We start from the raw sequence: 25,487 nt of genomic DNA on the forward strand, positions 1-25,487 counted from the left end.
AATACTTCGGCTCTTACATGCCGTCTGTCTGCTTGCTGACGTGGTTTGTCTGCAGCGAAAAAACAAATCAAAAAGTCCTGTCACGTCAATTTGGAGAAAAGCTTTGATGAGCACAAAAGGTCGCCTGTGAGAGGAGAGCGGAGAAGCTGATGGACGTTGTTCAGAAATGATGAGCATAAACTCATGATCACGTCATGTGGGAAATGGCTTGTAGTCTGGACAGGAGCGTCGTCTGCAGGGACAAACATCCGGATTACCACGTGATGGCTGTGACCTCTGACCCTTTCAGGCAATTCTGACACATTTTCGCCTTGGCATAGAAAAAATATTGACAAAAAAAGGCAAGGATTCAAATTCAAAATGTTTTTTTATGACACAATTGATGAAATTCAATGAGTGATCATCTCTACAAACAAGTTTACATATTTACAGGCCACGCTGTACAGTACACACAAAGTGTTCATCCTGGGTAGTATTTTACAAACGCCGCACAGCTAATCTAGAAAAACACGGCTGTTAATTCAGGGACGGAAATAAGTGTCCTCTCGTCTCTCAAAACAAAAAAAAAAGGACGAGCATGTCAAGTCCCAAAAAATGTGCTCTCATTAAGACATTAAAACAAACTGATAATAACCTTCACTTGATTGATGGCTGACGCACACACACACACACACACACACACACACACACACACACACACACACACACACACACACACACACACACACACACACACACACACACACACACACACACACACACACACACACACACACACACACACACAGGTTATAATTTGGAATGCGGACCAAGTTTTTGATCATCACTTGTGGGGACCACCCTTTCTACAGGTTGTGGAGGCATAAAAAATGAGGTAAAATGGCCACTGCCCAGTTAGCTCATACACGTCTTTTGTCACACCGTGGTGAGGGATGTCTTTTCTTGGTTTCTTTTGTCTTGTGAATTGCATGTTTTATTTTGAAAAGTAACTCCTCTTGTTTCAGATCACTTGCCCTTTCTTTTGTGTCATCAGTCTGACGTCATCCCTGACCCCTGATTGCTTCCACCTGTTTACCATTAACCTCATGTGTCATATAAGCCCACCCCTCCCCTTGTTCTGTGCCAGATTGTCTCGAGTTTTTGTGCCTGTCTCGCTTCCATGTCCATGCCCACGCTTGTTTTCCTGGATCCTGAATTCCCATGCTGCTATTTTGAGTTTGACTTTTCTCCTCCTCAGTAGAGGGATTTTGTTCTCTATTTTTTTCAACCAAAGTGGTGAGTTATTTTTTCCTACAATTCTTTCTTTACTCAAATTTTTTGAGTGTTTTTTTTGTTAACCATTATCAGATTAAAATTAAGTGTAGAAATGTTCATAGACATTGTTTTCTTCATCCTGTTGGAGCGTTTTATGTTAAGTTTTATAGCAGATACGGCACAAATTATAGTTTGTTTTTGTATTTTCCTTCTTTTAGAAGTGATTCTTGGTTATTCGGAACCTTTTTCGCCGACAGGTTTTGTTTTTTGTAGATATTGTATTACTCTGACTCTGGAGGTGAAAGACCCGTCAAAATAAAAGCCCTACTCTGCATCTGAGTTCATTCCTTTGTCCAAGCCTGACATCTTGAAATCTCTGGATTGATGTATTGTGCTGATCATTCTTACTAGGGACCCTGGGGAAAGTAATAAGGTTCGTAGGGACCAAATATAAATCATTTTGTATAATTCACACACATTTGTATGTGACTACTGAGGACCATTTAAAAAAAAAAAAAAAAAAAAAAAAAAAGTTCAAATTAGATAAACATGTTTTATGGGCCAAAGCTTAAAAATCACTTTGGCATTTTCAGAATAGATCTGACTGTCATTTGAAAATGTTTCCCTTTAGGGGATCTGTTTTTTTGTCCTCATACCGTCAGAGGTCCCCTAAAGGTGACTGTGTAAACAGAGCGATGTCCCCATTAAGTAACCTGGAGCCGGCTGGAAGCAGATGGCAGGTGAGTGGATTACTCAGCTGGAACGAGTTATCTAATCACCTGTCTCTTTATTAGCAGCGTTGGTGACCACAGACGGGGCTGAAAAGCCAGGAGGAAACCAGAGGCAAGAAAAGACTGCTTACACCTTCAAAATTAAAAATTGTACACTTGGCTAAACCCCTGGCACCTTTTGTTGGTCCAGAGAAGAACCCTACGACAGAAGGCTGTCACATAAGCATTGCCAGAACACACACACACACACACACACACACACACACACGGAGCGCAGTCCAGACATGTTACAAAGGAGTTTTAGCGTAACCTTCCCTGAATGACAACTTAATCGTTCCACAAAATGGAACCGCTAGAACACAAACACGCTAAAAAAAAACTAAAATCACAAATCAATGAAATTAGGACAGCAAATAAAATAAAAAGTGCATTTTTTTAATTAAAAAAAATTCAAGTATGTAACGAAACAATGTCTCTAAAGGGAGACTGCACATTTGACACACACACACACACACACACCTTCGATATTAAGGGATTCCATTAAAAAAGTCTTTAAAGAGGAAATCCCAGCGAAAAGGCCGGAGGCTCACATTGAGGTGTTGCAGTGGCTGCTGGGAAAAACAAAAAAACAAGAGTCATGGACAAGCAAAATAAACAAAGTAAAAGCAAATATGAAACAATGAGACACACACAAAAACAAAGTAAAAGCAAATATGAAACAATGAGACACACACAAAAACAAAGTAAAAGCAAATATGAAACAATGAGAAACACACAAAAACAAAGTAAAAGCAAATATGAAACAATGACACACACACACACACACACACACACACACACACACATACAAATCTTAATATATTTTGTAAACGCAGAAGTGAGAAAAAAGGGTAGATTAGTTTTATTAGCAGCAAAAAAAAACATACTTTTAATACCAATGATCAATTATTAATTTGCAAGGACAACTTCCTCCTTCTTGACAGTTTTAATTCATTAGAGATAACTAAGAATGAACATAAACATTAGGCTTACGTCAGGCTGATGGGAAATATGTATTGTACTAACTAAATATGAAGGGAGTCCAAATAAATGTACATATCATCATAATAATAATAATAATAATAATATAATATTACTGTGCTAAAATAAACCAAATTCATAATAAATATGTTACCTAAACTAAATGAAAGTGTAAATAAAAAAATTCAGCTTCTCCACTTTAGTCATAATATTTGCACTACAAAACATCCCTGCTAGTTTGAAATTGCCATTACTGCCACAAGTGGTGGAAACGTGTATTACAACTAAGTACCACAGCTTGTGGGCCAACAATGATGTCATCTACTACCATAAACATTCTTTATATATCCAAGTTTGAAAGGTTTCACATGGATTGAGTCATTGAAAATATAAACAATATATTTTGTTTATGTTTATAGTGTACATTTCCATCCATCTATCCATTTCCTACCGCATTTCATAATGATTAAATGTTTTAAAGGTTTAATGAAGGATTTAATTGGCATTTAAAAAACAAACAATATGAGCTCCTATGTACAAAACCCAAAACCAGTGAAGTTGGAACATTGTGTTAATGTTAAATAAAAACAGAATACAACGATTTGCTAATCTTTTTTCAACTTATGTTCAATTGAATAGACTGCAAAGACAAGATATTTCATGTTGGAACTGAGAAACTATTTTTGTTGTTGCAAATCATCATTAACTTAGAAATTTAAAGGCAGCAACACATTGCAAAAAAGTTTCCACAGGGGCGTTTTTACCACTGTGTTACATGGCCTTTCCTTTTAACAACACTCAGTAAACGTTTGGGAACTGAGGAGACCAATTTTTTAGGCTTTTCAGGTGGAATTCTTTGACATTCTTGCTTGATGTACAGTTTAAGTTCTTCAACAGTCCGGGGTCTCTGTTGTGGTATTTTAGACTTCATAATGCGCCACACATTTTCAATGGGAGACAGGTCTGGACTACAGGCAGGCCAGTCTAGTACCCGCACTCTTTTACTATGAAGCCACACTGTTGTAACACGTGGCTTGGCATTGTCTTGCTGAAATAAGCAGGGGCGTCCATGCTAACGTTGCTTGGATGGCAACATATGTTGCTCCAAAACCTGTATGTACCTTTAAGTATTAATGGTGCCTTTACAGATGTGTAAGTTACCCATGCCTTGGGCACTAATGCACCCCCATACCATCACAGATGCTGGCTTTTGAACTTTGCGGTTTTGTATGCATTTTCTGATTTGATACATTTTATTTTTATTTGTATAAATATAACATTTTTTGTATGAATTAGGTTATTTAATCAAAAAATGTAGTTTCCATGATTTTCTTGTATGCTTGTAAAATGACATAAAACTTTTGATTGTCAACCTTTTTTCTTGTAATATTTGGATCTTAATGATTTATTTAGCATGATCAAAATGTAATTGCTGACGTGTTGATAATTATATTGTCCTAAGGTGTGTCATAACGCATGAAATGAGAAGGACAGCGACCATGTAGACAACATGTCAACACTCACTCGGATCCTGACGAGTCGCCATCCACTGTCCCCGCCTTGATGCTCATGGCGACGCCGTTCAGCTGCTCAGGCGGGATGCATTTTCCTCGCCGCTCATTGCAGGACGAGGCCTGAGGGGACGGCGAGTCTTGAGGGGACGGCGAGTCTTGAGGGGACGGCGAGTCTTGAGGGGACGGCGAGTCGTGAGGGGACGGCGAGTTGTGAGCGCCGTCACAGAGCTGGTTGTGGATGCGGTTGAGGCCGTTCCTCTCGATAATGGGAGAAAGCTGCTTCTTTTTTAGGATCCCTGCCGGGAACAAATGTGACGCGGAGGTCAAAGGTGTCGCCGAGGTCAAAGGGCAAGTCGTCCAGTCACCTTTGTGAGGATGAGTGTTGAAGTGAGGCAGCAGCATGGAGACCTCGGCGTCTTCCCCGCGCTGCTCTGACGTGCTGCTGACACTTTGGTCAACCTGGAGGTTGAGTCCTGCGTCTGTCAGATCTGAGGACAAGAGATCAACAAAGTGGGGAAATGGCGACATCTGCTGGTCAAATAGGATCACTGCAGCCGTCACACCAGCAGTCAGCGCTGTCATACTACAGTAGCTATGTTTCCATTACCCTTAGGAATGCGCAAAACCCAAATATTGCAATAAAAAACTGGTAACGGAAACACACATATTTAGAAAAAAAATTTCAAATATCGCAAAAACATTTTGGCACTCTAATGAGGTGCATTTTGACATTTTTGGATATTTAAAGTTTTTCGCCAAAGCAAGATGGAAGCAACAGGCTCGGGCTCTTTCTGTGTGGAGTTTGCATGTTCTCCCCGTGACTGCGTGGGTTCCTTCCGGGTACTCCGGCTTCCTCCCACTTCCAAAAACATGCACCTGGGGATAGGTTGATTGGCAACACTAAATTGGCCCTAGTGTGTGAATGTGAGTGTGAATGTTGTCTGTCTATCCGTGTTGGCCCTGGGATGAGGTGGCAACTTGTCCAGGGTGTACACCGCCTTCTGCCCGATTGTAGCTGAGATAGGCGCCAGCGCCCCCCGCGACCCCCCAAAAAAGGGAATAAGCGGTAGGAAATGGATGGATGGATGATGGAAGCATGTTTTTTCGCATTTAGAGGGCACCTAGAGCAGTGGTTCTTAACCTGGGTTCGATCAAACCCTAGGTGTTCGGTGAGTCGGGCTCAGGGGTTCGGCGGAAGTCAAAACACACCTGACTCATCAGGCAAATAAAAACTTCTCCCTATCGGTGTATTACGGATACGGCAACAGCTGACTGATTTGCAGGTGTGTAATTTGTTGTTGTCACACCGCGGTGAGGGAAGTCTTGTTTTGTTTTTTCTGTCTTGTGATTTACGTGTTTTATTTTGAAAAGCTACCCTCTTGTTTCAGACCACGGGCCCTTCCTCTTGTGTCACCAGTCTGACGTCATCCCTGATTCCTGATTGTTTCCACCTGTTCCCCATCACTCCCACATCTTATTTAAGCTCACTTCTCCGTTTGTCCTTTGCCAGATCGTCTCGTCTATCGTGCCTTTCTAGCGTCCATGTCCATGTCCTTGATTAGCTCCTTGTCTTGCTCCTGTTTTCCTAGTTACCCTAGTTTTTGCTGTAATTTTGAGTTTACTTTTTCTTTCTTTGAGGGTCGTTGGTTATCCTTCGTCTTCCTAATTGGTGAGTTTTTGTTTATCCAAATTTCGAATTTTTTGCCTCATTGATTGAGTGATTTTTTGTTATTTATAGTTAGTGTTTATATATAGGTCGTTTTGGTGTTTTTTCCTCCTGTTGGAGCGCTTTTCGTTTATTCTTATTAATATTCTTTTTTTGTTAGAATTTCCTTAGATTAGTATTCCTCCTTATTTTTGTGGAGTGATTTTAAGTTAATTGTTTATCCTCGGAATTATTTTTCCGAGTGTTGATTATTCTTGTGAAAAACTTTTTGCGTTGGAAGTAAAAAGTTGTTTCAAAATAAAAGCTTTATTTTTTTGAACTTCTTCTCTGCATCTGGGTCCTCTCCTTACTCCGAGTCGTAACAGTTGTGAGTTAACAGTTGGTTTTGTTGTTTGAACAAGGTGATGTTCATGCACGGTTCATTTTGTGCACCAGTAAAAAAAACATGGTAACACTTTAGTATGGGGAAGATATTCAACATTAATTAGTTGCTTTTTAACATGCAAATTAGTAACATATTGGCTCTTAACTATTAAGTACTTATTAATGCTTTATTCGGCATGGCGTTATTATAACCCTAACCCTCTAATCCCAACCCCAACCCTAACCAAATAACTCTAAATTAAGTCTTCATTACTTAGAATATGTTCCCCTAGTGTCCAAATAACTCTAAATTAAGTGTGTGTTACTTAGAATGTGTTCCACATACTAAAGTGGTACCAAAAACATACAACTTTGTCTTGAATTTGAAAACAACAAGACCTTTTATGAAACCGGTGGGGTTCGATACCTCCAACAAGGTTAAAAACCACTGACTTAGACACTGAACCGACGGGACCCCCATGCAGGGCAGGCAGACCCACAGGCTGGGAGTGTGTCAAAGGCAGGCCTGGGCAATTATTTTGACTCGGGAGGGTCAAATTTACAGAGAAAAATGTGTCTGGGTGCCAGTATTTCTGATTTTTGGGAACACTAATACATAACCTCACAATAACGTCTTATTGAAAGCTAAAAACGTTATGAAAGACTGCCTTACAACGGAATATAATTTTTTTTTACTGAATGAGACACCCAGAATGTACATGAAAATAAAGATTGAGGGATTTACAATATTAACTATGAACGATAAAACGCTGAATATTGACAACATATGAACGTCACACCCCTTCACCATCAACATATTTTACAATCAAGTGAAAATCGACAAAAATGCAACAAACACAGCGAAATATGAACACAAAGGGTTAAAAAAACACAAAAAACACCTACAATCTGATACATCACTGAGCTTTAGAACTTTGTTGTGAAAATCTTCTTCCACGTCTGTCCCTGACACCCGCATTTCAGGCTGGCCGCTCTGGAAACACTCTGTGGAAACGCTCCCCACCCACACTGCTTGGTGCCTCGTCTGAGCTGCTGTGACTTAGATTACCATAGTAGCTAATTAGATTACCATAGTAACTAATTAGATTACCATAGTAACTAGCATAACATGCAAAAGCGCAGATTCCAACCATTGAAATACTTTGTATAGTTCAAGACTTACGCTCATTTGAAAACATCACTGCACATCATAATGGCAGCTACAGTTTCCATCTTAAAGATCTAAAAAAAATATTTGGGAATGTCTGGCGGGCCAGATTGAAAATCTTAGGGGGCCTTAATTTGCCCAGGTCTGGTCAAGGGGATGTAAGGAAGCTGCCTTTGAAGGATCAACCTGCTTTAGTCTTCTCTTGACATCACGGAGCAGTGGCTGCAATCAGTGTTGCCAACTGCCCAGCAAGGGGGAGTAGCTATCGGCTGTCCTAAAAGTCGCTCGATGACGTCAACGCCCAATTTGCATAATTGATGGCATTGTAAGCTGTCAAAGAGATGCAAAAGGGAGTTTAAAAAAAGATAATTCTGATTAAAAAAAACTGCAGATGACCTTTTTTATTTCAATTCCAGTAAATACATAATTATTAATAAAATCACTAATTTATTTAAATATTTAATTCAAATATTTTAACAATACATTTATTTTCTTATGAAATGTGATATGAAATAATATATTATTGTATATTATATATAATGTATGCGTTATTAAAGTGAATCTAGTTAACAACTATTGTATGAACATGTCATGCTATTTTCTATTCAATAGAATTTTTTTAATTCACAAATATTTGTGTTGCTTTTTTCCAACATTATTTCAGGCTTTTGAATTTATTTGATCAAATACAATTCTAAATGACTATTTATTTAATCACAGATGTAAGTAACGGCTTTTGATTTCATAATGCTGCAGCTTATGGATGTCGATCCGTGATCCGGATCATGTTTTGTTTAGTGTGTTCTGTTAGTTTTGGACTTCTTTATTTCCTGTTATGTGCACTTTGGGTGTTTGTTTTGGTTTCCATGGGTACTAATTGGTTTCACCTGCCTCTGATTAGTGCTCTGCACGTTCGCCTGCTGTTGAGCACTAAACAGAGAGCTATTTAGTCGCCACAGTGGCGGTGGCTTGATTGTTTTGCGGGATGCAACTGTTATGTTGGTGTATTCCTGTCCTGTGTTTCCTGTGCTAAGTTGTCACCTTAGCTTCCCGTGCAATCAACACGCTTTTCTTTTGTTTGTTCTGTCTTTGGGTACATTCATGATTTATGAGCAATAAATCATCTCCTATCACATGCTGTCGTCCGGAGCCGTCCGTTCTGCATTCCGGTAGAACAAAACCTCGCACCACCACGTGAAAATGGAATGTGAAAAGTGGAGGACGTGAATTACAGCGTAAATAAATCAATTAATTCATGAAAAATGGATAAATGAGAAGAATTTTAAAGGATTATGAGCCGTTGATTGTATTGTTTGTTATCTTATTTCATATCGTTGTAAAAAAGTATCCCTAATGTAGTATCCCTGCTCGGGATGGTGTCTCCTGCTGGCCCCACTATGGACTGGACTCTCACTATTATGTTAGATCCACTATGGACTGGACTCTCACTATTATGTTGGATCCACTATGGACTGGACTCTCACTATTATGTTAGATCCACTATGGACTGGACTCTCACTATTATGTTAGATCCACTATGGACTGGACTTTCACTATTATGTTAGATCCACTATGGACTGGACTGTCACTATTATGTTAGACCCACTATGGACTGGACTCTCACTATTATGTTAGATCCACTATGGACTGGACTCTCACTATTATGTTAGATCAACTATGGACTGGACTCTCACTATTATGTTAGATCAGGGGTAGGGAACCTATGGCTCGAGAGCCAGATGTGGCTCTTTTGATGACTGAATCTGGCTCTCGGATAAATCGTAATGGACATTGCTTATTACGGTGAGTAATGAATAATTCCGCTGGTAATCACAGTGTCAAAAATAACGTTCAAAATATAAAACATTCTCATGCATTTAATCCATCCATCCGGTTTCTACCGCACCTGTTCAAGAAGTCGCATTAATGGTAAGAATTTTTTTATTTATTGTTGGTTAGCTTCAGAATAAAAATGTTGTTAAAAAAAATAAGAGACTTATTATACTCTAAAAAAGTTGGTCTTACTTAAAAATGCACGCATTTATTTGTATTCAGTTTAAAAAAAAATTATATGGCTTTCATGGAAATACTTTTAAAAATATTTGGCTTGTATGGCTCTCTCAGCCAAAAAGGTTCCCGACACCTGTGTTAGATCCACTATGGACTGGACTCTCACTATTATGTTAGATCCACTATGGACTGGACTCTCACTATTATGTTAGATCCACTATGGACTGGACTTTCACTATTATGTTAGATCCACTATGGACTGGACTCTCACTATTATGTTAGATCCACTATGGACTGGACTCTCACTATTATGTTGGATCCACTACGGACTGGACTCTCACTATTATGTTAGACCCACTATGGACTGGACTCTCACTATTATGTTAGATCCACTATGGACTGTACTCTCACTATTATGTTAGAACCACTATGGGCTGGACTCTCACTATTATGTTAGATCCACTATGGACTGGACTCTCACTATCATGTTAGATCCACTATGGACTGGACTCTCACTATTATGTTGGACCCACTATGGACTGGACTCTCACTATTATGTTAGATCCACTATGGACTGGACTCTCACTATTATGTTAAAACCACTATGGACTGGACTCTCACTATTATGTTAGATCCACTATGGACTGGACTCTCACTATTATGTTGGATCCACTATGGACTGGACTCTCACTATTATGTTAGATCCACTATGGACTGGACTCTCACTATTATGTTAGATCCACTATGGACTGGACTCTCACTATTCTGTTAGATCCACTATGGACTGTACTCTCACTATTATGTTAGAACCACTATGGACTGGACTCTCACTATTATGTTGGATCCACTATGGACTGGACTTTCACTATTATGTTGGATCCACTATGGACTGGACTCTCACCATTATGTTAGATCCACTATGGACTGGACTTTCACTATTATGTTGGATCCACTATGGACTGGACTCTCACCATTATGTTAGATCCACTATGGACTGGACTCTCACCATTATGTTAGATCCACTATGGACTGGACTCTCACCATTATGTTAGATCCACTATGGACTGGACTCTCACTATTATGTTAGAACGTCCATGGACTGGACTCTCACTATTATGTTAGATCCACTATGGACTGGATTCTCACTATTATGTTAGATCCATTATGGACTGGACTCTCACTTTTATGTTAGATCCACTATGGACTGGACTCTCACAATAGGATATCATTGCATTGCATCCCGTCTCCCCTAGAGGGGTGTGTGTGTGGGGGGGGGGGGGGGGGGGGGGGGCTTACCCACATTTGCGGTCCTCTATAAGCTTTCTCATAGTCATTCTCATCCACTTCCCTTTGGGTTGTGAGTTTTTCCTTGCCCTTGGGCGGTGATATGTGGATGTGGTTGTGGCTTGTGCAGCCCTTTGAGACACTTGTGATTTAGGGCTATTTGAATAAACAATTGATTGATTGATTGATGGTGACCAGGGGTAGAGACCTACCGTGGGTCTGCGGCCTCTTGACGCCGTTGGACCCCAGGTTTTCCCAGCACTCCTCTGGAGGGAAGGGACCCTCGTCGCCCTCGCTGTCAGAGGAGTGTGTGGAGGCGTAGGAGCCGCTCTGGTCGTCCTCCAAGGACAAGTCGCTGTCAGAGTCGCTGTCGTGGTCTGGAAACAAACACATGGGCTAACAATGAAGTAGCACGAAACTCGGACTCTTTTTTTTTTTTGTGTCTTACCGTCATGGCCGTGCTGAGGGTCTTCATGGAAGAGCGATGAGTGGTCGTTGAGAGCGATGTGCGCCTGGCTGCTGCTCATCCTGTCCTCCCTAAAAAAAGGCAGGAGAGTCTTTAAGGTTGCTCCTGCAGCAGCGACAGAGTGGACTCTTCATGGCTCCCTGACCTCAGCAAGAAGGGCACGTAGCTGTGCTGGCTCTTGGCGCTCTGCATGGTGCCGTTCAGCGACACGCTGGACTGCCCGAAGGGAAGATGGTACAACTTGGCGTCCGTGTAGCTGCTGCTGCACTTGTAGCTCTGCTGTGCACACGTTAGCGCTCTTTCATTGCAATATTTCATAATAGGCCTCAAAAGTCACATATTTCATTATACAGTGGTTAACTTCTTGTTACACTTGCAAAAATGGTACTGCAAAAATGATCAATACAGATTTGTTCATGAGCCCAGAACTAAGTCACCCCGTTTGAAGAAAGCTAGTCAAAGATCCTCTTTATCAAAGGAGCGCTTTTTTGTTTGTGAGAACTTTACTGCAAAAATGCTCGTCAAAGATCCTGTATAAGACAGGAGCACTTTGAAGTTTTTAGGTCCCACTGGAAAAATGTTACCCCATCCATCCATCCATCCATCCATCCATCCATCCATCGTCCTCCGCTTATCCGAGCTTGGGTCACGGGGGCAGCAGCCTAAGCAGGGAAGCCCAGACTTCCCTCCCCCCAGCCACTTCGTCTAACTCTTCCCGGGGGATCCCGAGGCGTTCCCAGGCCAGCCTGGAGACATAGTCTTCCCAACTGTCCTGGGTTTTCCTCGTGGCCTCCTACCGGTTGGTCGTGCCCTAAACACCTCCCTAGGGAGGCTTTCGGGTGGCATCCTGACCAGATGCCCGAACCACCTCATCTGGCTCCTCTCAATGTGGAGGAGCAGCGGCTTTACTTTGAGCTTCTCTCGAATGGCAGAGCTTCTCACCCTATCTCTAAGGGAGAACCCCGACACCCGGCGGAGAAAACTCATTTTGGCCGCTTGTACCCGTGATCTTATCCTTTCGGTCATGACCCAAAGCTCATGAACATAGGTGAAGATGGCAACGTAGATCGATCGGTAAATTGAGAGCTTTGCCTTCCGGCTCAGCTCCTTCTTCACAACGGATCGGTACAACGTCCGCATTACTGAAGACGCCGCACCGATCCGCCTGTCGATCTCACGATCCACTCTTCCCTCACTCGTGAACAAGACTCCTAGGTACTTGAACTCCTAACAGGTGTGTTTTGCTGTTTTTGGCAAATACTGTAGGAGGACTGGACTCAGACCTCCTGCTATACAGTCAAAGATCATGTACATAACAGGAAGACTTTAACTCAAAAAAATTGCTAGGCAAAGTTATTTTCTGACAGTAGCACCCAGCAGTTTTTTAATACCTACAGCAGGAATACTAATCAAAGATCCTGTATATGACAGGAGTGCTTTGCTGTTTTTAGCAAGTTTACAGCAAAAACACTTGTCAACGATCCTCTAAGACCGGAGAGCACTCTGCTTTGATCAAATAATAAATACCTACTGTAAAAATGCTCGTCAAAGCTCCTGTATATAACAGGAGCTATCTCAGCTGCATGCGGGGGGAAAATTGCTGTTTTAAATACCTACAGCCAGAACACTAATCAAATATCCTGTACATGACAGGAGTGCTTTACTTTTTTTAAAGGGTTATCTACATCCTCTAAGACAGGAGAGCACTCAGCTTTGTTTAAATCAGCTTTTCTCAAAGTGTGGGGAATAGAGACATGACAGGTGGGGCGCGAAGAACGGGAGGAAATTTAACTTTTTTTTTTTTTTTTTAATTCTTAGATTTTTTTTTTTTACAACCCCATTCTCTATACAAACTGTAAATCACTTTGTGATTCTGTCTGTGAAATCCGATATACAAATTAATGTAAATTACGTATTTTTCCTGTAGACTTCAAATTTCTAGGTAGAAGCGAAAGTTTGACAGACGCAACAGTAACTAATGGGGGCGGGGCTAAGCGGAACAAACTTTTGTCCGGATGGGTAGCAGGCTAATATGTGGACCACAATTACACAAAATGGATAAATTGGCTTCATATAGAGTTGCATACAGAATTGCTCAATGCAAAAAAGCTCACACAATTGCCGAGCAGCTGATTCTCCCCGCTGCAATAGTCATGGTGTCAGTCATGCTTGACGAGACAAGCGCAGCAAAATTAAAAGCTGTCCCACAGTTGCGAGACGTATATGCGACATTGCAAGTGATCTTTAGGAACAACTCGTAGACCAGGGGTTGGCAACCGGCGGCTCTTTGATCACTCTGATGCGGCTCAGCTTGTCACGACCAGCTCAGCTTGTCATCGTGCTTGTCAAACCTCGGGACACGCCCACGGCCGCGCGCGTCTCCGTCCTGCAGCAGCCGCCAGCTGCCGCAGGACAAAGACATGTGGGTGTCCAAGTTAAAGCGCCTGACAGCGGACCTTGAAGATGTTTCACGCCAAAAGGCCGTTCTTGCCCAGAATCACAAATAGTGTGATATTGAAAACCTCCTCAAACCAGACAATCTTGTGTTCGAAACTTGGAACACTATCTCCGACTTTTATGTGAACATGAAAAAGTATGCACTTGGAGTCCTGTCGATCTTTGGATCCACATATGCATGTGAGCAGATTTTCTCCAACATGAACTTTATTAAAAACAAACATGGCACACGCCTCACAGATGAAAGTTTACAATCCTGTGTGAAGATAAAGGTGACGTCATACAGCCCGGAAGTGGAGACGCTGTGCTCTGCGGTTCAGGAGCAGAAATCACATTGACTACGTATGATACATATTTTAATTTCCTATAATTTTGCATATATTCACATTTTTTAGTTGTTCAGTGAAATAGACATTTTATCATTTAGGTTGGCAGCTGATGCACGGCGCCAGTAAAAGGATGACGACACAGAGAGAGAGGACGGCATTTTTGGTTTTCTGCCAGTGAATAATTTAAGTTTGGCGTTTTGTTTTTCCATTACTACAAGGAAGACTTAAATAGACATTAAGTATTTTACTTAGCCTTCAAACCGACGTCTTTTTCGGAATTAAAAACGTTTGGTTGCATGCAGAAATTTCATTTAATTTTTTCTGCAGTCGTTCATTGATTTCATAAACGTAACCCATCATAGTTTGTTTATACATAGCACAAAGCAAAAAGAAAACTTTATATGCAGTGTTATTTATTTTTTTATTTTATTTTATATTTTTATTTTTTTGTCCTGTCCAGCTTCTCAGGCAAATCATTTAGTTGATGTAAGAGAATTTAAGTCCCTACCTTTAGTCAAAAGTGATTTATGACCCCCATAAATCAATGATTTATGACCCTCAAGGTCAAAGGTCAATGATTTATGACCCCTCAAGTTCAAAGGTTAATGATTTATGAGGGGTCAAGGTTAAAGGTCAAAGTCAAAGGTCAAAGTCAAAGGTCAGGTTCAAATGTCAAGGTCAAGTGGGTGTGGCTTACCCGGAAGAGGGTGGAGTTAAGACCTGCGGTGGGAGTGGTTAAACCAGGAAGAGGGTGGAGTTTTAAACAGAAAGAGGGCAGAGTTAAGACCTGCGGTGGGAGTGGTTAAACCAGGAAGAGGGTGGAGTTAAGACCTGACAGGGAACAAAGGAGGGTTCAGTTTTTTTAAGAAAGCAATGTCATCTGAGCAGCATGTGACCATATATTTGATAGTTTAAATGTTTACGATCGTTTGAAACATCTTCCAGATTTCGATGTATTGATGGCTGGGAATGTTACGTGTGGAGATGTGGACACGCACGCACTTCACACACACACACACACACACACACACACGCAGAGGAAGGGTACAAAAGGGCGGTGTAAGGCTTAGTCATTATTTGGAGCTTTATACGTTAGCGTAAAGACTTTGTTCGATTCGGTCATGATTAGTGAAACGCCTGTGTCGATTTATAAAAATAATAAAACTTACATTGACGCTCCGCAAAAAAGTCGAGTGTTTCTAAATCGTATTCAGATGCCGCCGACCGAATCTTTGCGTGAGAAATGGGAGTTGGAAGCGTACGGGATGGAGGGATCTTTTGGATTTGTATTCAGATACGAAATGGGGGATATCTGCTTATTTCAGCTAAAAGAAAGAAGAGACGGAAGCCCTTTCTCGATATTTTCATCGTTATCTACCGTGGATTGGGAAGTTATTGGTGGACACGCACACACACACACACACACGCACACACACGCACACACGCACACACACACACACACACACACGCACACACACACACACGCACACACACACACACACACACACACACACACACACACACACACACACACATTCGTACGCACACATCGTTAAGACCTGACAGGGAACAAAGCAGGGTTCAGTTTTTTAAGAAAGCAATGTCATCTGAGCAGCATGTGACCACCCATCTGACAGTTTAAATGTTTACGATCGTCTGAAACAACTTCCATACCTCACGAAAACATATTTAAACAGATGGAAAAAACTATCGCAGAACACAGTGTCACGTAGCAACTGGTCTTTACGGTCGTTTGAAACAACAGGTCAGTTTGGGGGACAAAGCAGGGTTCAGTTTTTACTGACTTCCCATCTGACAGTTTAAATGTTTACGATCGTCTGAAACAACAGGACACGCACGCACGCACACACGCACGCACGCACGCACGCACACACACACACACACACACACACATACACACACACACGCACACACACACACACACACACACACACACACACCATTACCTCTGCTTTACCATGTTATTAGACATTGGTTTAACTCCATTTAAGCATTTAAACGTTAAAAGCATTGCACTTGTACGACGATGTAATACCTTTTTTTTTTTACAGCCGATGACGACGAAGTGAAAGACGATGAACTTTGCTTAAACGATCTTACAAAGTTGGAAGATGATTATCGAGGTGTGTTTAAACCTTCAAATTATTTAATATTATGTGTATTCATTATTTAGTTTCATAGAGGATTTGCCGTAAGATCCTAACGCGATCGTTTTAACACAATCGCAGTCTGGTGAGTCAAATAATTCTCATTTTTACAAGAAAAAAAAACATGCGGTATACGATACATATATACATATATTTACTTACAGATTTTCCGTTTACATCTCTTGCTCACTGGTCTCCCTTAACGCTGGAGGATCCGTCAACGGCCATTCCAGGCAGAGGAGAAGGCTTGATTGCGCCAAAGACTCCAGACATCGAATCCTTGCTCCGTGGGGAAATCATCGAAAACGACGGTGAATGTCCAACAGGCACCCGCTGTAAGTTTTTCTCGTTTTCTGTAAGCTTTTTAAGATTCTCAGGAGCTTTAAAGAGCTCCTCTCATTCCAATGTCTTTCGCTCAAATGAATTTCGCGCCTAAGGGGAATGGGCGGGGACTGATTCCGGAGGTGGGCGGTTGTTTCCGCCAAGCAACCTTCTGGTTGAAATGGAGTGTGGATCAAGATGGATCCCTACTCTATATTCTTTTATTTAACCCAATGTTTTTTAAATACGTGTATAATGCTTTATATCCTATGTGTTGTGAATTCCATCCTACAATATCTTCCAAGGAACCCAAAGAAATGTTACCACACCTCCCGCTTTATTTATTCTATAGATTGCCTGAACTATTTCATAAACTAAATCTTGTCTTGTTTCTGATGCTATGTTTTTTATGCTCATCAATGCACTGTTGGACTGCGAGCACACAACTACTTTCCTTGCTTTGTTTTCCTCTATCCAGTTAACTGCCATATAAATTGCTACCAATTCCCCCGTAAAAACAGATAGTTTATCACTGATTATTTTATTTAATACTATGTTTCCTTGTGGGATAACTGCTACAGCTCTTACCTTTATTTTTTTTTATATAGTTTTTGATGCATCCGTATATATCATATCTCAAACCATTTTTCTATCCGGTAACTATTTAAATTTCTATTCTTTAGTAATTGCATGTTTTCTTTTGGGTTATCAAACATCCACGGTGGTATTGCAGGCATTGGTACTGTAGGACTAACTTTAATATTGTCAATTTTAACTTTATTACATATGTCTCCTATAATCCACCCAAAACTATTCTTTTTTGTTTTCTCTTTTTCTTGGCAGATTGGTAGCACTGGACAAGTCGGATATCCTTGCTTGGATCCTTTTAAAGTTGCCCGATAAACTGCTGAGAGTTGATCTCTCCTCTTGTCCAAAGGTTTTTCGTTCATTTTTACTTGTAATACTGGCACTAGGGTTGATGTAGTAGCTCCACAACATAACCTTAAAGCCTGTGACTGGATCCGGTCTATTTTCCCAAGTCATGTTTTTGAAGCAGATTGGTAAATAATGCATCCGTAATCAATAACAGATGGAATTAAAGTTATAAATATATACATGTATTGTTTTCAACGTTAACCTATCAGCCCCCCAATCATTACCCCTCAAAGACCTCATTATATTTAACACCTTTTTACTTTTTCCCCTATTTTTTTATTTTCCGGAAGGAACACTCCTGAAGGAATAAATAAAGTACTATCTAATCTAATCTAATCAAATCTATTTTGCTGATGTGGGTTGACTAGTTCATATTTTTATCAAACCATATTCCTAAATATTTAAATACTTGTACCTCTTCTATATTTTCACCTTAGAGTTTTTATTTGGAGCTTGTTTGGTACTTTTGTCTTTGTAAAATGTATGACTTTTGTCTTTCCAACAGAGAATCTTAAACCTCAAGCCGTTCCCCAGTCTTGAACATTATTTACCACTTTGTTAGTTTTTTGATTATTTCTTTTGACTCTAAATAATATACTAGTCTTTCATTAATCTTTTTTTTTTTTCCGTTACTTTTCCCCAAATTTATAATTTCCTGCCTCTTCCGGGTCTTACCCTGACTTGCATATTGGAATTGTTACCGCTAATTTTCCCCTCTGCCGGTCATTCTCCTTCTTCATATATCCTGTCATATCATTTCAAGACCACTTCTTTGACGATGCCACCTAAGTTTTTGATCATTTGATAACCCGCTAGGTCTTTCCCCGGTGACGTATTTTTAACCTTTTTCAAAATTCGAACCATTTCATTCAAAGAAAATGTCATATCCATAGTGTTGGTAAAGCTATTAACGTTGTCTTCCATCATTTCCCCAATATTTAAACTCATTGTTTTTTCTCTCTTTTGTTTTTCCACATTTCTCAAATTATCATTACCTTGCACTTCAACAAATGTTTTTGCTAAAGGTTCTGCTGTTTCTTTACCCGTGACTACATCTTCTTTGATAAATGTGGCACATCATCCTCTTTACCCTTCATTCCTATCTTTACGAATCGTTATATATCCTTTTATTATAAAGTTTAATTTTGGCTTCAGCCCTGTTTCTTGAATACAAATTATACGTGGTTTAGTTTTCATATTTTTAATATATCCCTTTAATTCATGTTCGGTTGCTATCAAACTTCTGGCATTCCACCGGACAATTAACAGGGTGTTGGAATGTGGTGACATGACTCCGTCACGTCTACTCTCCGTAGTACAGCTTGCACCCGGTACCAAGATAGTTCTTTCAACAACTTTGATGCTGCTTTGACAATTATTTTGATCTTCTCAGTCTTATTTTTACTTTCATTTTGTATCAAAGCTGAGTTGTGCTCTCTGGTTTATTTTGCAAATGAACCGACAGAACATGATCATGTACAAGACTCGCCTACCCACAATGCACTGCAGCCCAACGCTCCTGGTCGGATGTTTTTTTCGGGGTTCATGGAGAGATGCGGTAAAGAGTGGTAGCCAAGACACACGGTCACACAGGGTCACACACGGTCACACACGGTCACACTCGGCAATTATTTTGACCTGGGGAGCAGATATAGAGGAAAAAATGTGTCTGGGGGGCCGGGATATCTGATTTTCAGGTACAAAAAACTTCACAATGACACAAAATAAACACAACAGTTAAACCTCACACTAAAAACAAGACATTGACTTGTACGTTCAAAAGACAGAATAGAACAAGTCAAGACATGCAATGCCATCTACAAAATGTTATGTAAATGTTAGTCATTACACACGCGGCTATGGTTTTGATGTATTTGTTACAGACATGTTTACGTCAAGTAACATCACATGGTTCCATTTGCACCTTTCAACAAATCTGAAAAGGAATATTAAGAAGTAAAACTTATATTTAATCCTACCTCTTCTCCGAGCACACGGTGACCGTACATACGGGTCGAAAAATGTTGACCTAATTCAGCATTTCTCAAAGTGTGGGGAATAGAGACATGACAGGTGGGGCGCGAGGAAAGGGAGGACATTTTTTATTTTTGATTTTTTTTTACTATGCTTTCATTTTCTATACACACTGTAAATCACTTTGTGATTCTGTCTGTGAAATCCGCCGTATAAATAAATGTAAATTACTTATTTTTCCTGTAGGCTTTAAATTTCTCGGCAGGAGCGAAAGTTTGACAGACATAGCAACAGTAACTTTTGCAGGCGAGGCTAAGAGGAACAAACTTTCGCGCGGATGGGTAGCAGGCTAATGTGCGAACCACAATTACACAAAATGGATACATTTGCAACTCGCACCTCAAAGGTCTGCGGAGAAACAAAAATATGACGGGTCTAATCAACCAAAAAGTCAACCTAAAAGAAAATATGGCGAAGGGTATCTTGCTCTTGGATTCACGGCAGCGGAGGTGGGGGCAGAGGAGAGACCCCTGTGTGTTCTTTGTCTAAAACGGCTAGCAGCAGACAGCCTGAGACCCAACAAAGCAAAGAGACAACTCGAGACCACACATGATGTCCAATAAATTGTTTTGTTGGGGCGATGGGGGTAGGTGGGCCTTGAGTCTAAAGTGCTGATGACAGAAAAAAAAAAAGTTTGAGAAGCCCTGACCTAATTGTACGGATCTCACTTTAAACGGCAAACCGATCATTTAAATGTTTTCACTTTGAGTATGAAACGAGGAGTAAAATGTACAATATTATCAATTATTTCACAAGGACATGTTTTAAGGATATTGTACAGTATAATTAAATCTAAAATGAATGTGATCACTTTCAGGATCATTTTATTTTTAGCCAGTAAACAACTGTTATGTACTTTTGAATCGGGTTTTCCCCTTTAAATAACAAAAATTATAGAATTTTACAATATTCATTATTATTAAATATTAAATGTGCCAACTAGTTTTACGGCATACATCATTCCCCCTTTACCCATTTGTTAAAAAGACGAAAGTTGATGCGAACGCCTACGTGCTGTCAGAAAACTAAAAGAAGAAGAATGCCTTTGTGCAATTACTGCTATCCTGGCACAAATTATAAAACAAACAAAGTTACCAAATTTTTTTTCTGAGGAGACAAAACGAAAAAGAAAGAAAAATAATAAATCAATCAATAAAATGCATCAGTCAAATAGTACAGGCAACTTCGTTAACATGGAGCCACAGACAATTTCATTCAAAAAGTCCCAATTGCTAACATAAAGATACAACATCAAATAAAGGCAAAGAAGGCCTAGTAGGTAATTACAACAAGAGACAAAGTATTAAAAATGTCGGTCCAATAACTGCACAGGGATGGGCAGAGCCAAAACATGTGTAGCAAGTAAGCTGGAGACTGTTGACACTGAAATAAGGCTATATGTGGCACAGATACAAGATTTATAAACTCTACTTAAAGCCCCACTTAAGAATTTTCAGTTTTGGTTTATATTGGCCGCACCAGTGAACCAAAGCGATGGCGTTTTCCCAAAAGGAAAACCACATTTACCATGAGGACTAGCGCATATAGCGTCCAACTGACACGATAATGCCACAATGATTCTGTATTACTGAACTTTCCACAGTAGGAACCTACATTCGTTTTCTACCACTTATTCCCTTTTGGGGACGTGGGGGTCGCTGGCGCCTATCTCAGCTACAATCGGGTGGAAGGAGGTGTACACCCTGGACAAGTCGCCCCCTCATTGCCGGGTCAACATAGATAGACGGACAACATTCACACCAACCTACATATTTTACTCAAACCTTATATTTGCAGTTTGAAGTCACTGCATTGTTTTTTCCTTGTACAGTTCTTTTGAGTTTGTTGCGTGGTTGGTCAGTGTGGAACTGCAAAGTATCGCGCTGGTGGGTATTTATTGCTACCACACAAATTTCCAGTAGCTAAAATTAGTATTATTATTCTGATTTGAGCATTGAAAGTCGCTTACTAGTTTAGCAGGAACAGATCCAAAGCAGCATTGGTCTAAAATCTCTTGTCTTTTGACCTCACGCAAGCTAGTGAAAGTCGTGCCATTGTTGATCCTTGATTGTCCCTCCCTTTTTCTTTTTTTTTGAAAACCCGATTCAAAAGTACATAACAGTTGTTTACTGGCTAAAAATAAAATGATCCTGAAAGTGATCACATTCATTTTAGATTTAATTATACTGTACAATATCCTTAAAACATGTCCTTGTGAAATAATTGATAATATTGTACATTTTACTCCTCGTTTCATACTCAAAGTGAAAACATTTAAATGATCGGTTTGCCGTTTAAAGTGAGATCCGTACAATTAGGTCAGGGCTTCTCAAACTTTTTTTTTTTCTGTCATCAGCACTTTAGACTCAAGGCCCACCTACCCCCATCGCCCCAACAAAACAATTTATTGGACATCATGTGTGGTCTCGAGTTGTCTCTTTGCTTTGTTGGGTCTCAGGCTGTCTGCTGCTAGCCGTTTTAGACAAAGAACACACAGGGGTCTCTCCTCTGCCCCCACCTCCGCTGCCGTGAATCCAAGAGCAAGATACCCTTCGCCATATTTTCTTTTAGGTTGACTTTTTGGTTGATTAGACCCGTCATATTTTTGTTTCTCCGCAGACCTTTGAGGTGCGAGTTGCAAATGTATCCATTTTGTGTAATTGTGGTTCGCACATTAGCCTGCTACCCATCCGCGCGAAAGTTTGTTCCTCTTAGCCTCGCCTGCAAAAGTTACTGTTGCTATGTCTGTCAAACTTTCGCTCCTGCCGAGAAATTTAAAGCCTACAGGAAAAATAAGTAATTTACATTTATTTATACGGCGGATTTCACAGACAGAATCACAAAGTGATTTACAGTGTGTATAGAAAATGAAAGCATAGTAAAAAAAAATCAAAAATAAAAAATGTCCTCCCTTTCCTCGCGCCCCACCTGTCATGTCTCTATTCCCCACACTTTGAGAAATGCTGAATTAGGTCAACATTTTTCGACCCGTATGTACGGTCACCGTGTGCTCGGAGAAGAGGTAGGATTAAATATAAGTTTTACTTCTTAATATTCCTTTTCAGATTTGTTGAAAGGTGCAAATGGAACCATGTGATGTTACTTGACGTAAACATGTCTGTAACAAATACATCAAAACCATAGCCGCGTGTGTAATGACTAACATTTACATAACATTTTGTAGATGGCATTGCATGTCTTGACTTGTTCTATTCTGTCTTTTGAACGTACAAGTCAATGTCTTGTTTTTAGTGTGAGGTTTAACTGTTGTGTTTATTTTGTGTCATTGTGAAGTTTTTTGTACCTGAAAATCAGATATCCCGGCCCCCCAGACACATTTTTTCCTCTATATCTGCTCCCCAGGTCAAAATAATTGCCGAGTGTGACCGTGTGTGACCGTGTGTGACCCTGTGTGACCGTGTGTCTTGGCTACCACTCTTTACCGCATCTCTCCATGAACCCCGAAAAAAACATCCGACCAGGAGCGTTGGGCTGCAGTGCATTGTGGGTAGGCGAGTCTTGTACATGATCATGTTCTGTCGGTTCATTTGCAAAATAAACCAGAGAGCACAACTCAGCTTTGATACAAAATGAAAGTAAAAATAAGACTGAGAAGATCAAAATAATTGTCAAAGCAGCATCAAAGTTGTTGAAAGAACTATCTTGGTACCGGGTGCAAGCTGTACTACGGAGAGTAGACGTGACGGAGTCATGTCACCACATTCCAACACCCTGTTAATTGTCCGGTGGAATGCCAGAAGTTTGATAGCAACCGAACATGAATTAAAGGGATATATTAAAAATATGAAAACTAAACCACGTATAATTTGTATTCAAGAAACAGGGCTGAAGCCAAAATTAAACTTTATAATAAAAGGATATATAACGATTCGTAAAGATAGGAATGAAGGGTAAAGAGGATGATGTGCCACATTTATCAAAGAAGATGTAGTCACGGGTAAAGAAACAGCAGAACCTTTAGCAAAAACATTTGTTGAAGTGCAAGGTAATGATAATTTGAGAAATGTGGAAAAACAAAAGAGAGAAAAAACAATGAGTTTAAATATTGGGGAAATGATGGAAGACAACGTTAATAGCTTTACCAACACTATGGATATGACATTTTCTTTGAATGAAATGGTTCGAATTTTGAAAAAGGTTAAAAATACGTCACCGGGGAAAGACCTAGCGGGTTATCAAATGATCAAAAACTTAGGTGGCATCGTCAAAGAAGTGGTCTTGAAATGATATGACAGGATATATGAAGAAGGAGAATGACCGGCAGAGGGGAAAATTAGCGGTAACAATTCCAATATGCAAGTCAGGGTAAGACCCGGAAGAGGCAGGAAATTATAAATTTGGGGAAAAGTAACGGAAAAAAAAAAAAGATTAATGAAAGACTAGTATATTATTTAGAGTCAAAAGAAATAATCAAAAAACTAACAAAGTGGTAAATAATGTTCAAGACTGGGGAACGGCTTGAGGTTTAAGATTCTCTGTTGGAAAGACAAAAGTCATACATTTTACAAAGACAAAAGTACCAAACAAGCTCCAAATAAAAACTCTAAGGTGAAAATATAGAAGAGGTACAAGTATTTAAATATTTAGGAATATGGTTTGATAAAAATATGAACTAGTCAACCCACATCAGCAAAATAGATTTGATTAGATTAGATTAGATAGTACTTTATTTATTCCTTCAGGAGTGTTCCTTCCGGAAAATAAAAAAATAGGGGAAAAAGTAAAAAGGTGTTAAATATAATGAGGTCTTTGAGGGGTAATGATTGGGGGGCTGATAGGTTAACGTTGAAAACAATACATGTATATATTTATAACTTTAATTCCATCTGTTATTGATTACGGATGCATTATTTACCAATCTGCTTCAAAAACATGACTTGGGAAAATAGACCGGATCCAGTCACAGGCTTTAAGGTTATGTTGTGGAACTACTACATCAACCCTAGTGCCAGTATTACAAGTAAAAATGAACGAAAAACCTTTGGACAAGAGGAGAGATCAACTCTCAGCAGTTTATCGGGCAACTTTAAAAGGATCCAAGCAAGGATATCCGACTTGTCCAGTGCTACCAATCTGCCAAGAAAAAGAGAAAACAAAAAAGAATAGTTTTGGGTGGATTATAGGAGACATATGTAATAAAGTTAAAATTGACAATATTAAAGTTAGTCCTACAGTACCAATGCCTGCAATACCACCGTGGATGTTTGATAACCCAAAAGAAAACATGCAATTACTAAAGAATAGAAATTTAAATAGTTACCGGATAGAAAAATGGTTTGAGATATGATATATACGGATGCATCAAAAACTATATAAAAAAAAATAAAGGTAAGAGCTGTAGCAGTTATCCCACAAGGAAACATAGTATTAAATAAAATAATCAGTGATAAACTATCTGTTTTTACGGGGGAATTGGTAGCAATTTATATGGCAGTTAACTGGATAGAGGAAAACAAAGCAAGGAAAGTAGTTGTGTGCTCGCAGTCCAACAGTGCATTGATGAGCATAAAAAACATAGCATCAGAAACAAGACAAGATTTAGTTTATGAAATAGTTCAGGCAATCTATAGAATAAATAAAGCGGGAGGTGTGGTAACATTTCTTTGGGTTCCTTGGAAGATATTGTAGGATGGAATTCACAACACATAGGATATAAAGCATTATACACGTATTTAAAAAACATTGGGTTAAATAAAAGAATATAGAGTAGGGATCCATCTTGATCCACACTCCATTTCAACCAGA

At 39.8% G+C, this 25,487-nt stretch overlaps 1 protein-coding gene across 1 annotated transcript in view; it reads right to left on the reverse strand.

Moving 5' to 3' along the window:
- Positions 1-348: 348 nt before the first annotated feature.
- The window catches only part of celsr2 (cadherin, EGF LAG seven-pass G-type receptor 2), a 269,713-nt gene continuing 244,574 nt past the window's right edge, over positions 349-25,487 (reverse strand). The window contains exons 29-34 of the mRNA XM_061874218.1: positions 11,622-11,752; positions 11,459-11,547; positions 11,223-11,387; positions 4,885-5,007; positions 4,530-4,815; positions 349-2,596 (exon numbers count right to left, since the gene is read on the reverse strand). Coding sequence (XP_061730202.1) covers positions 2,572-2,596; positions 4,530-4,815; positions 4,885-5,007; positions 11,223-11,387; positions 11,459-11,547; positions 11,622-11,752 — 819 coding nt within the window. The 3' untranslated portion in view covers positions 349-2,571. The remainder of the gene's footprint in view (positions 2,597-4,529; positions 4,816-4,884; positions 5,008-11,222; positions 11,388-11,458; positions 11,548-11,621; positions 11,753-25,487) is intronic.

Source organism: Nerophis ophidion, linkage group LG16 (genome assembly GCF_033978795.1).
Source record: "Nerophis ophidion isolate RoL-2023_Sa linkage group LG16, RoL_Noph_v1.0, whole genome shotgun sequence".
Taxonomy (NCBI): Eukaryota; Metazoa; Chordata; class Actinopteri; order Syngnathiformes; family Syngnathidae; genus Nerophis; species Nerophis ophidion.